Genomic DNA, 14,469 nt, shown 5'->3' on the forward strand with positions numbered 1-14,469 from the left:
TATAGATGCCAAACATTAAGTACTGGGGATATAATGGTGAGCAAAACACAGTCTCTGAGCTCATAGAACTTTTGGAACAATGGAAGAGATAGACATTAACAGAAAAATACAATTATATACAAAATTGCAAATTGTGATAAGTGCTGTGAAATAAAGTACACGGTGCATTGAAAATGTGTAACAGGGGAACTTGGTGATAGGCCGCCAGTGACAACCAGAGCAGTCTTTCAGAGCAAACGATGAAAAAAAAAAAAATCTGTGCGAACATCCCCCTGGCAGGGAGGGAGAACAGGAATCCTCAGATAAAAAGGTAACCATTGTTCTCAGGAGAGTGAAAGGGTTATTAGCCTCACTCTCAGAGTTTTTATCAGGTTCACATACGTAAAAAGCATACTGCCCTTGGAGAGAGTCACTACCATAAAGATGGGAAGAATACAGTCAATTGGCAGAAAATTGATGTTTTCTATCTTCAATATATTGAAGCAAGAGGCCCTGAAGTTTGCTTGGTGGCACAGAGCTGTGATCTGGATATGTTTGTCATTCCAACAGACTCTGGCTGTTTAGATATTTGGCCATAGGCAGATGACATTTTTAAAATCAGAGATAGCCACTTGGGATTTCCAGATTGTATATTGTACACACACATACAGAGTCAACCTCTAGGTCAACCTGTCTCTTCACTGCCTCTGCATCAGTTTCTAACACAATAGGATTATTTTCTTTTTCTTTTTGCATTATGGTCTCAGGCACACAATAAAACCTTATCAGCAGTGTTATTCTGAAGGCTGAAACTTTACTATATTGCTAACAAGGAGAGAGCCAAGAACACAGAGTTCTTAACCTGTATCACATCAGCACCTACTGCATGGAAAACCTTAAATAAATACTGGATCACAGCAAAATATTCAGAGAGGCAGACTAGTTTTTATTGAAATGACTAGAATGAAATGCCTGAATTTCCACAGGCAGACTGATAAGATTGCTTATGATCATCAGAGATAATTAGCTGTGCTCCTCTGGGCCTCTAAACTCCTCAGAGTGGGGATGCTTTGAAAGCCTGGTCACTAATGCAGAGACATGATGCGACTCTGAGGGCCAGCCTCTCTAACCACACATTCTTTCACAAGGACTTGGATTCTTTATAAAAAGAAGGTATACTGAAATCAAATTTCCGCAGATGGTACCAAGGGATCTGAAATACCTGGTTAAGTCCCTTTGCACCCCTTATTTTTCAGGTTTACAAACTTTCAAAGCAGAAGAGATTCTGTTTTCAGGGGCAAGTAGAACATACAAGAAGTCTGGATGGTAGCCTTGGGCAGCAGCACCCTACAGTGAGCCAACTGCTTAGTGGATGCCTGAAAGCAAGACCATGTAAACAGTTCCCTGTTGCCTAGGCCTATAAAATCTGTACTCAGTGACAGATGCGTAAAGTGGCGTGGGTGGCTGGGCAATGAGGCAACCAGTGGGAAGGAGCTGGCTGCACCTCCAGGTGCTAAAAAAGGCAAGAGTTGCATATCCAATGAGCCAACACTAAGTCAACTTAGGGGTGACTGTTTTCCATTTCCTTGACTCCCACGGCTGCCCTGTTATTACTTTTTCTCTTCAAGCCTGACCCAAAAGTTCATATTCTCCCATATAAAATGAAAGGGAAATGGAGAGTATAGACACAGTCTGAATTACTGCATGGCCAGCACCTATCAAATGACTGCTTAAGTACCAGGGCCGACACCATTGAATAGCTATGAAGGGGAGATAATTAATTGAAAAAACTGGCAATCTCTAGAAGCTAGGCAATTTTACAGACAAGTTTGCTGTAATCCTCTGGGTAGGTATCACCAGCAAACTATGGTCATTTGAGACTCCTAATAAATACTAGGTATTATTTATAACAATAAGCCCCCTGTTGACAGAAGCAGGTTGAGAAGGGATGGGAAAGCCACACATAGCACTTACCATCTTCTGTTTCCTGCCACACGATGCCCTCAAGGTTGACGCTTGTCCCAGGTTCGCAGGGGCCCAGGCACTCGGGCTCTGTGGCCAGAGCCACATCACATGTGTTGACCCCAACTGATCGGGTACGAACCATGATTTGCTCACAGGGGGATGCGATGTCATTATTGACCACTGGCACCAAAAGGTGCAGTGGCAGCACTGCTGGTGTGGAGACAGGGGACTCCATCTGTGGGGGAAGAGAAAGTAGTAGCTGAGTTACAAGGAGGATATTTATAGGAAATAACTTCTCTGTATTTAATCTAGTCCTACATCCTTTCCTGCCAGAGTGCAGAGGGCTTTAAATATAAGACTTTGGTCCTCACTTCCAAGTTCTAGCTCATGACACCATTACAAATCTAAGTGGTTTAGATGAGTGCACCCTGGACTAGGAGAAGCTCTATTTCTTATTAACAACCCTCCTCATAAACTGTGCTTGGCTAAAAGTGTATTAAAAAACTTGTCTCATTTAAAAATCTCTAGTGAAAGGGAATCAGGGCCAGACTTCAACAGCAAGGGAGCACACAGATTGATGAGAAAGAAAAGGCTCAGCTTCTGAGGCATGTTCTATTGCTACCACTTTGCTTCCCTCCCATCTATCATTCAACAAATAATACATTAATCAGGTATAAAATCCAAGAATACAGGTGGGATTAAAGAAAGGGAGAAATATCCAGATCCTAGGAATGCCACTTCAGGAAGCCTGGAGCTTTAATCCATCTTTGGGTAGAAGGAAATCTACTTAAAAGTTACAGGAGGGCTGGGAGCAACCTGTCAGGGGTTTCTAACCCACAGAGACTATAACAGCGATTGGTTAATGAGAATGGCCTTTCGGAGTGTGAATCTAACATCAAGTGTACATGTAAGAAACGGGAGGTACTGTTACTATCCAGAAACCAATCTATAGCAGTCTATCATCAAACACAAGAACCAGCAATCTACCTCAAAAACTAGACCCTCCCACAAGAATGCAATTACTTAGATGCCAAGAAGAAAGCAACGCATCTAGAGTTAAAAGAAAAATTGTAATAAAAAGCAATAATCCCTTAATTCTTTAAACCCTAGCATTTATCAGGTTGACAAAGTACCAACCCTGAGTCAATACTGCCTACACCTTAACTAAACAGTGTCTGGAATATGCAAAGGCACTCAATACACACACTGACTGATCTTCCCTAAAGATTAAGTATGATACCAATCGGAAGACCTAGAAAATAAGAGTCAAGGATTGGGACCCTCTTTCCCTTGTGAAAGACCAGGTTGAACGTACTCCTTCAACAGACCCACACTGAAAGCAAGGCACACACGCACCCATAATCCAAGCTGCTGGACAGCTCTGCAACAGAACTCTGGTTCTGAAATAGTTTACTGCATGACCACCACTCTATTTATAATCCATCTCCCTCCTTTTAAACACATACACACGCGCGCACGCGCACACACACACACACACCCCTACACCTTCCTGGCCTCGAACACTACTCTGGAAGCTGAGATCTGGCTACTGCATCCATTCTCTACAGGGAGCTCTCTGACTTCTTGGCTTACAAGTCAAGTGATGGTATTTGCAGACCGTCACTATCAGAGTTCACAGAGTGCTAGAACACTGATTCTGATCAATTCTGGTCCCTGAAAAGCTGCCAAAACCTTATCCTTATCTGTTTGTTGTTACACACATCCACCCTGTACTTCCCTAACTCCATCCTTTTCATAAAATGGAAGTGGCAGCCTGTCTAATGAATCTTCTGCATAATGGCAAATGCCAAAAGGCATTTTTGGTCTTTTGTACTCTTGAAAATCAGGCATTTATAATCCAATTTGGCAAACTTCTTGGGATGTGGTAGATGCCTGAAAAACCCTTTAAAATTTCTAAGCACAGATATGAAGGTGAAAACAACAGAAAAAATAAACTGGATTTCCTACTACTCCTGTGTAGTGCTGGACTCTGGCTCTATCATTAAGCCCTCTCAGGAATGCTATAAGAAGGTGGTTCATTAACTCTTTGGAAAGAAAGTTTCCTGGAGATTTTACCCGTGAGAGTTACTAGAAAGGGGAAATCAGAGACAGAGTATACAGACCATCTTTACTCTTAGCCTCACCTCTGTTTCTTGGTTCTTTCTCTTGGGGAAGAACTAAGACAGAAGCAACTTCACAGTTAGTATGTGCATTTCCTTTGCTTAAGAGTTTGTTCCCTTTTCTATACCTTTCTTCTACTAGCAAGAGAAATTCCTGCCAAGTCCTCTTTCTTGGACAAAGAAATTGGCCTGAACCTTTTAGGTCACTCCTGTGAACCTTCTGATTGCCTCGCTTGAGCAAGTCCTATTGCCAACCTGTCCTATCGTTGAGGCAGCAATCCTAATCAGAGAAGGTGGTAAGTCCCCACGGAGTCACCTACACACTCTGCCATCAAAGACAGCTCTTTTCTGTAAGTGGTTTCATTTCCTGTTAGGTTATTCAGTGCTGCTGGGAGGCCAGGGAAAAGATAAGCTACTAACATCCAGACAAAGCTAAGCTCCCAATTCTATACTAGCAGACCCAGAAAACAACATCTAAGATATAAGTACAAAACACCACTGTTGCATTCAAGCAGCTTGCCAAATTAAACCCCGCAGTAAAACATCTGAAGAGAAGAAACTTAGCTGAACTGATCACTAAGAATAACAGAACTAATACACATGAGGAGCTGATTAATGTGTGTATGCATCAAACCACACTTACTGATCAGAGTTAAGTTACTAAGTAGAGTTCAGGATCTCTGTTTGTGTGAGGATGACTTTATTTAACTATCTGATTAGTTAAACGAGATTTCTGAGGGTGAGGAGAAGTGAGGAAATCCACCTATGGATGTGGAACTACTGTTCAGTTTCCTTCTACTTTGCAAAAGAAATCTAAGGAGCAGCACAGTAATGTTTAATTACAGACCTAGCTCTGCTAATTACTGTTAGGTCACATCTATCATCTACATTAAGCCACAGTGCATAATAAACAGCTCTGTGATATTCATCTAATAACCTAGGTGGCGGCTTTGTGGGATTTCAAATTCTACTATTCATCGGAACAAACATAGCTTCATTTAACACTCTCCAGGAGAGGATAAAAATAAAAAAAGGACTCATTTTGCCATCTTTCCTGTATGCCTAGGATATAAGAGAAGGGATTGTCAAGAGACTGATGCCAGCAGGGAAAATAAGGAATAGAAATATGGAAAGTTACGGTCATTAAATACCTTAACAGCTATGACAATGAAAAAAGCTGGGCCAATTCTCAGATTCTGAAATGCTAAGAAGTGCCACCATGGCTCCTGGGGCTCACTGAAATGGGAAGGTAAACAACAAAACAAAACAAAACCTGAAAAGAGACAGAGAATTTAAAGATGGAGATCTCTGAAGTTTCCCAATATTTCATGTCCTTTATTTTTTTAATGATACTTCTTTTCAATTCACCTTTAGATATTAGTCTAATAGCACTCCCACACTTGAGAGGCACTAATGGAGGAAAAAAATTTCAAGGCGGCAACATAATTTTAGGGGTAGAAAATATAGCAAAGAAATATTTGGGACAGACTCTCCCCTTCACAAATATGAGTCTGACATCTTTACCTTCACAGTCAAAAGGCAGAAAAGGAGCTGGTTCGACTGATAACTGCAGTAGCTCTAAGAAACTCCCTTTTATTCAAGAGTGAAAGATTACTGGGGATCATGGTTAGATGAATGTTCACATTTATCAGGAAAGACTGTGCAGAAAGTAGAATGTCATCAAATATACTAAATACTATATTAATAAGAAGTTCTCTTTCTTCAATAATTCCAGAGACCCTTCAAGATTTTATAGTGACTCGGCATCAGCAACACTAACAGTAATATACGATCTTGATTGATGGACAAAATATAAGTACTCACCCTGATGTATTATAGTAAACTTGATTTGCTCACAAAGTTTTTATTGCGGGTTATTTAAAAAAAAGGTAATTTAAAAAATCCCATTTATCAGTTTATTGTGTTATTTATATTTCTCTCAAATTAAAACACAGGGGCTAAAACCCTCAATTGTTTGAACTGCCTTCTGTTGATTGGCAATTTGAGACAAAATAAGTTCACTGTATTCTTTTTTAATAATTTAGGATTATTTTTGCTTATTCTGAAAGATCTTTATTATGAGAGGCTGGAGGGTGGAAATCATGGGATAACTGAAGATGGAGGCAGGAATCTGAATTCTTCCTCTCCATGAAGCTCTTGTCAGAAAGCAACAGAATATTCCGAGTAAATCCCCAAAGAGCTTAACATTTAACTACTAGTGAAGGAGGAAATGAGTCCCTTTTCAAACACTAAGTACCTTTCCAAGTGCCTCTCCAAGAAACAAGGAAGGAAGGGAGGGAGGGAGGGAGGAAGGAAAGAAGGAGAGGGGAGAGGAGGAGAGAGGGGGAAAACGAGGCTTGCCGGTTTCCTGAGCTTCCAGATTTCACTTGGGCTGCTTTGAAGAAGAATTTGGTTGTAACTCTGGTTAATTTCCCAGACATTTTGTAGTAGAAGACAAGGAGGTAAAAGAGAAAAAGAAAGATGTGGTAGCTGGCACCACAGCCAAACATGAAACAGTTCTTAAAAGCTACATATTCTAGTATTCAAAGAAGATTTACTTTACCATTCAATTTTAACCAATCATCACCTGGTCAAGGTCAGCAGTGAAGGCTGTTCCAGCGTGTACTAGAAAATGCAAGTGCAGTGAACACATAATTTAAAGACTACAGATTAGCCACAGGGAGTTCTCCGAGATGATCCCTGTAGAGTCTCAGGCTCAGACCCTAAAGACTCTTCTGGTAAAGAGAAGGAGATGGCAGATCATACGATCCTAATATTCAAGCCTGTCTAAAACTCCCAATGTGTGGCACTGAGTAAATTATGCTGGAAATTGAACAAAGGAAAAAATCTCATAAGCAAAATCAATGCATAACATAAATCACATGGCAGTGTCCAATACTGTGCAAAGGTTTTTGCTGAATGAAGCATCTCTTTTGCTCTTCCAAATCTTCTCACTCTACAGTCTCCTGCCTGCTTGAAATGCACCACATTCTCCTTCAGCAAAACTATTAACTTTGTAGCTGATGAGTAACCATAGGGACCTAAGTACTACCTACCTCTGAAACTGACTACATTTTTTTTCCACACAAGGTTGATGATCCCTCCTCCCATTCCTACATTCTTCCAAAGGAAGCACTAGAATTAGCTCTCAAGAATAAAGAATTTGGGAAAAATTCATTCTTTGGCTGCAACTACTTCCTCTCCTGAACACGCTTCTTACCTCCTTTTACATACTCATTTCCTAAAAACATCACGGCTGGAACGTGTCTTCTCTACTCCATCCTCTTTCCCCTTAAGGAAAGTAAACACAACCGAAAGCTAAAGCCTTTCTCTGAATCATTCAGAATCACAGATGTCAAAAGAAAAGTCTCAACGTATCCTCCAACATGGATGACTAACTGTACTTAAGAACCTAATCATCACTTATATTGATGGTCCTATGAGAAAACACAAGCATTGTAATTGTGACATCACAAACCACATCTTGCTCTGCAGCAGCTTGGGAAGGAGAAATGGGAATGATTCTCCCTGCTTTAAGCCAGCTGTTCTTCACCTTCCAGGTCTTGGGAAACCTTTACAGATTTAAAAATTGAGAACCTTACACAGCTTTTATTTATGTAGGCTATATTTGTTGATATTTACTGTGTTAGAATTAAAACTGAAAGATTTTAGTATGTACTAATTAATTTAAAACAACTAACAATTTTGAAGTGACAAAATTAGAGACACAGAGAACAGACTAGCAGTGGCCAGGGATAAGGGTTGGTGGGAGGAGGAAGGAAGGTGGGTGTAGTGAGGAAAGGGCAACACAGGGATCCCTGCAGTGATTGAACTGTATCTTGACTATGTGGTAGATACCCAGACTAGACATGTGATAACATTGATAACGAAGACCCAACGCAGCCAAAAAATAAATAAATTTAAAGAAAAGAAAAAAAAAAAAGAAAGCTGGTCTCACACAGATATGTATGTCCTTTTCAGATAATTGTGGATATTCTCCTTTGATGTGACCCCAAAATGCAAAGAGTAATAGTTCTTTTTATTTTTTAATATTTATTTTATTTACTTGGCTGCATGGGGTCTTAGTTGTGGCACGCGGGATTGTCGTTGTGGCATGTGGGATCTTTTAGTTGTGGCACACAGGATCTTTTAGTTGCGGGATGTGGGATCTAGTTCTCTGACCAGGGATCGAACCCAGGGCCCCTGCACTGGGAAGCACGGAGTCTTAGCCACTGGACCACCAGGGAAGTCCCAATGAGTGATAGTTCGTAAAGGTTACTGACAATGTGGAATCTGAAACTTTTTGTACTCTGTTAGATTACAATCCATTGGTCTAGCTTGCACTTGGAATGTTTCTTTAAGTGCATAATTTTTTTTTTTTTTAACATCATGCATTAGTCATTTGGAAAATACTGGTTCACTGAGTTAGACAGCTCTTTCAAATGTTGACATAGTCCATTAATATTGAAAAGTGTTATTTGTTAATATTGTCTCTGAGCTTATCAGAAAAGTCTTTAAAATACTGGTAAGGTGTCAAACTCATAGGGGGGTAGATACAAATTTTCCAAAATTGTAATGTTAGCTTGAAAGCTCAAATTTTATCATTAACAACAAATAACTGTCAGTTGTTGTCCTTGGAATAATAGGCTTGTTACCAACCAGGGTTCTTGGCCTTCTCTGATCAGTAGAAATTGATAAGATGCAAGACAAGGAATTCAGGCAAGGCTTCACTGGGGCTCCTGCTGCAGCAGGAAAGAGCAAAAAAAAGTAGCAAGTTCCCTGGCTTGCTCACTGAGGCAGGGTGAGCTGGTTCTTTATATGGGGTAACGGTAGGGGTGGGTCCGGGGGTTGGGCCAGAGGGGTAGTTCAGGTGGTTTGTCCACCACTTTGGTGGTGTTGTATGCAGGGGGCATGCACAATATCTTGCTTTTGCTCCTGGTACCCTGTTTTTTTCCTCTTGGCTCTTCAGAAGTGGCAGTTGAGTTTTTGGTCTTTTTGTATCTTGTTGTCCATAATTTGCCCCAACTGGGCATGCACGAAGCTATTTTTAGTCCCATATAGTTTCTTGGTATTTTGTTGCTGGAGGAGACAGGTGCAAGCACTGCAGCAAAGGGTCCCTGGTCCCAGCCTGTCTCAGGCTTATTTCATTCATTTTCAAGAAAATGTCTGCTAAATACCCAAGTCTGAATAACTGTAATTTGTTAGTTGTTCTCTCAAGTAAAAATGGCATTTCATGAAAAAACCGGCTAGTTCAGCTTGCAGCTCAATTGCACAAGTGCTGTTCCTAGAGACAAACAGGATGCAGAAGAAGTGCTTTATATGTACTTCCCATTTTGCTACATAGAATATAAAATGACATGTACTCAAAGGTCAAGATTTAATAAGCTAATAATGTTACTGCTTTATTAAAGATATTTTAAAGTGAAACGAGCTATATAAAAATGTTTACCTTTTACTGTGAGGGCACAGCAGTTAAGAATGTTATTACTAGTACAATTTGGAGCCACTGATTTGACTCCTGCCAAGACGTCAGCCATTTTACCTACCATTGCTTTTGCACCATCAGTGCAAATGTCAACAGAGTGAAAAAGGCAAGTAATGCCTTAGTATTATTATGAAAATAGTTTTGACGTGGCAGGACCTCTGAAAAGGTCTGAGAGATACTTAGGGGTCTGAGTGCTATATTTTGAGAATTAATCAAGTTTCATGTTCTGGGATTGGGTAAGTGATCAGCTTCTCCAGAAGCATATGCCATCTGATTCCTATAACAAAACTGGGATTCTGGTAGCAAGGAAGTTGAGGGAGGCTGCCTGTTCAGTAGGCAAACAACAATGTCTGCCACAACAGGGCAGTTTGGAAAGACAGCGAAGGAAAAAGAGACACAAAGGCAGGGAAAATTATTAGCAAGAGTGGAGTAGGTAAGACAGCTCCTAAGATCCAGACTAAGGATTTTTTAAGTAAGGGATGTTCATAAGTTAGGTATTAATAAACTTCAGCAATTGAGTAATGAGTATTTTAAAAATATGGGAGAATAAAGCACTCAGTTAACTGTTTCTAGAACGGACAAAAGAATGATGGTCATTAACTACTAATAAAATTGATCCTTACCCTTGTGGGCAGAGGGGGAATCACTCCCCTAGTGCCTATTTGTTCTCAAATTGCTAAGTATAAGACTTCTCTGAAATTGTAATTTAGTAGTTCAGAAATTAAACATGCCTTATCTAAAAGAAATTTTAAAATGGGTCCCTTAATTAACCAGAAGCCATCATTTCCTACAGAAGTCTTCCTTGTCTTTGCTACTTAAGCTAAAGGTATAGAGATAAAACTTCAAAGTGGTATGAAGGGTGTTGTACAGTCTGAGTTAACTCCTGATTATGGACACCTTAGCACTACTGAACCAAGTGGGAAATGGCCATCTGCTTAGATATGCTTCAATGCCCAAGTGTCTCCTAGGTGACTTTGTGTTCTATAATATAAGGTCACAGAATATCAACTGATTCTCTATAACTTCCACATAAGACCTACAGATTTGACAGGAAACAATGGGTGATTCCAATGAGAGGTCATTCTGTCTAAACAAAGCACCTTAAGCAGCAAAGCTACTTGGGTTCCTAGAGAGCATGTGCAAGACAAAATTATAAAATCGCATCATAGCGTGGAAAAACCTTCAAGATCATCTAACTAACCTAACCACTCAAGGGTGAAATCTTTTCTATAATAGGTAGTCATAAAACCCCTATTTGGGGACTTTCCTGGTGGCAAAGTGGTTAAGACTCCGCGCTCCCAATGCAGGGGGCCAGGGTTTGATCCCTGGTCAGGGAACTAGATCCCACATGCATGCTGCAACTAAGAGTTCACAACTAAGGAGCCCGCCTGCCACAACTAAGACCCAGCACAACCAAATAAACAAATAAATAAATATTTTTAAAAATAAATTAAAAATAGGGCTTCCCTGGTGGCACAGTGGTTAAGAATCTGCCTGCTAGTGCAGGAGACACGGGTTCGAGCCCTGGTCCAGGAGGATCTCACATGCCACGGAGCAACTAAGCCCGTACGCCACAACTACTGAGCCTGCGCTTACAGCCTGTGGGCCACAACAACTGAGCCCGCGTGCCACAACTTCTGAAGCCCGTGCACCTGGAGGCCATGCTCTGCAACGAGAAGTCATGCTCTGCAACAAGAGAAGCCACCGCAATGAGAAGCCTGTGCACCACAATGAAGCGTAGTCCCCACTTGCCACAAGTAGAGAAAAGCTTGCGCAAGCAACGAAGACCCAATGCAACCAAAAATAAATAAATAAATACATAAGTTTTAAAAAAATAATACAATAAAAATGAAACCCCTATCTGAACTTTATCCACCCCGCCCCAACCCTGTGGTGAGAAAATAACCCTTACTTTACTGGATGGCTTAAAAGATTAAATTCTTTAACGTATGTCAAGGGCCTAGCAATATGTCTACAGTATTCTGGCAATCTCAAATGGTAGCCATTATTAGTTATTCTAAGAGTCAAGTCACTCTTGAAAGCTCATACTGAATTTCACAGCCATTAAAACTCCCTAGATCTTTTCTACCCAAACTTTGAAAACATTCTCTTCCACCTCTGACCCCCACCCACCACCACCAGTTTCCTTTCCCAGAAGCAATCAACCCAATGCATATGTATTTGCTTGTTTATATGTACCTTCCCTTCATTCTTTTTACATAAATGACAGTGTACTACATACGCTGTTCTGTACCTTATTTCTTCATGTAATGAAAATGGAGGTAACTGTTTTAAACTTTAAATGCTCATCATCCTAAAAGACAGACTGGATGAAATCCCAGCTCTGTAAAAACATCAGGGGTACCTATATTTCATACGGTCATTGTAGCAATTAACTGAATATGAAGTGCTTAGTGCATAGTGCCCAAGACACAGTAAAAGTTCAATAAATATTAGCCAGTAACAATAATGACGATAATAATAGTAATAACAACAATATCTTACAATTTAATTCTATCTTTCAGTCTTTTATGACATTGTCAATTTCTATTCAGACATTCAGTACTTGAACTGTCCATCTGCAGTGGTTCATTCTAGTATAGTTTTGACTTCATTATGTCTTCCCTTCTTCTGGTAGAGGAATTTCTCTTTCCTGTGGGAAATCCATTCCCCCAACTTCATTCCACTATAGGAGTGGGCCCAACTCTACTCAGACTACATGGAATAGGTTCTCCACAGGCTATAGAGATTCTTTCTTCCCCTGGTCCCTTAAGCTGGAAGGACTAACTAAACCTGGAACTGCTAGTGGTCATTTTCCCTAACACTTGAGAAGGCTTGTCTAAGAAAAAAGCCAATTCAGGGGAAAGTAGAATAGAAATGAGCAAAGATAGAATCCCAAAGACATTATTTGAGCCCCCGCCGGAAACTAATAGACTCCACTGGTGAGAACCTACAAATTCCTTGTTTGCTTAAACTAACTTGAGCCAGGTTTCCATCACAACTGAAAAAGTCCTGACCACTATATATCACCCACAAATTTATATGCATACTTTCTATTTAGTCACAAGTTATAATGAAAATGTTGAACAGGACTGGATCAATGGCAGAGACTTGTGGTATACTAACCTAGCTAACATCTAGTGATCAATACTCTTTAAATATAGTTCTTCAGCCAACTATAAAGTCACCCAACTGTATCACCATCCAGTCCACACTTCACTGACATGTCATCAAGAATATCATAAAAGGCTTTTTCAAATATCTTGAAGAGATCAAGGCACTCCAATCTACCCACCCAAAAACTCTATTGGGAAGAGAGAGAAAGTTTAGAGTGTCATGTTTTAGAACTTAATTTGGTTTCTAATAAGCATTATTTTTCCGGATTCCTTTCTTCATTCAGAAACATTAAATACTTACTATAATCTAAGCACTGTACTATGGCAAGTGATGAATCTTAATATGATCCCTGTCCCTAGGTCTGGGCAGGTAGACAAATGTGAACAAGTAATTAAAGAAATATCATAAAGGATGTAAAAGAAGTACAAAGGTGGCAAAATCACTTGTGTACACCTGGGAGAGAGGCAGCTGACGTTTCAGCTGAGTCTTAGAAGTAAGTTCAACAGGAAGATAAGGAAAATTAGGTTATTTTAGTCAGATGTAACACCAAATACATGGCCTGAGAGGGAACCACAATAGTCTGGCATGGAGGGAATGGTCAAGTGGTGGGAGATTACATGTCATACTAAAGAAGGTCACTGTGGAGTTTTAAGCAGGAAAGTGATATGATCCAATAAGGTTTTTAAATGATAGAAGCAAACTTCAATTACTGCTTACTGTGTGTGTGTGTGTGTCAAGCACTTTTCAAAGCATTTCATATGTATTCCTCAAAATGACCCTCTGAGGTAATTAACATTGTATCTCCTTTTAAAGATGAATATACTAAAACTATACGGGCTAGGTAAGTTGGCCAAGGTCATATAGCTACCAAGTGATAAAACTGGGATTCAAACTCAGGCAATTTGGCTCTAGAACCCATGCAATAATAAAGAAGTGAGAACCCAAACTAAATGGTGTCACAAGAAGTCAAGGGAAAATGAAGTTTCAAGAAGAAAATGGGCTGCCGTTGTGCAAGTTGAAATTGCAGGAAAGGGTAAGGCACAGAAGCTAAATTACACTGGGTAAGGGAAAGCATCAAGAGGTGAAGGAAAGATAATCAGAAGTTATTGTGTGTCTACTGTGCACCAGTTATCTTAGTAAATCTCCTACACTCCTGTGAAGAAGATGATGCTTTGTTTGACAGAAAATAAACAAAGCCCCATGAAGGTTAATTGATTTGTCCATAATGACCAGTTACTAAGTGGCAGGGCCAGGATTTGAACCAAGGTATGCCTAACTCTAAAGCTTGTGCTCTTTCCCATTATACATGCTACTCCGAAAAACCTTCGGCATGACCAGGAAGAAGATTGCAAGTACTTCACAAACTATCTGTTTAACATTTTGTTCTAGGACTTCGCTAAAATTCAATGTTATGTTTGATGGTCTACAATTTTGAAAATTTGGACATTTGCCTGTCTGCAGTCTTATGGTTCTCTCCCATCTACCAGGATTCCCTAGATGAAAGGATCTCTGACTACATGTGCAAACTCTTTCAATATTTTCCAATGTGATTAATTTGGATTTAGACACGGAACTCTGTCAAAAATTGGATGCTTTGTGAAGAGGAAAGGAGGTGGTTGCTATTTAGAATTTGGTAAAGCAAACTCATCTTTTATAAAGAGAACAAAGGTTGTTCAAGAGTTTTTACTCTTTTTTAGATCTGAATTTGCACATTTGTTTTGGTAAATCCTTGGTTTCATACAATGATTTTTTTGCTTCAAGTGGCATCATAATATGGTTCTGATTTTCCAGTACAAATATCCC

The 14,469-nt window shown here is 39.9% G+C and overlaps 1 protein-coding gene across 7 annotated transcripts in view; it reads right to left on the reverse strand.

Annotated features, from left to right (window-relative positions):
- The window catches only part of ZNF609 (zinc finger protein 609), a 223,279-nt gene that overhangs the window by 61,914 nt on the left and 146,896 nt on the right, over positions 1–14,469 (reverse strand). For all 7 annotated transcript variants that reach the window (XM_032623520.1, XM_032623519.1, XM_032623516.1 and 4 more), the window contains one exon: positions 1,954–2,179. In XM_032623520.1, the coding sequence (XP_032479411.1) occupies positions 1,954–2,179 (226 nt within the window). The remainder of the gene's footprint in view (positions 1–1,953; positions 2,180–14,469) is intronic.

This window comes from Phocoena sinus, chromosome 2 (genome assembly GCF_008692025.1).
Source record: "Phocoena sinus isolate mPhoSin1 chromosome 2, mPhoSin1.pri, whole genome shotgun sequence".
NCBI classification, from domain to species: domain Eukaryota; kingdom Metazoa; phylum Chordata; class Mammalia; order Artiodactyla; family Phocoenidae; genus Phocoena; species Phocoena sinus.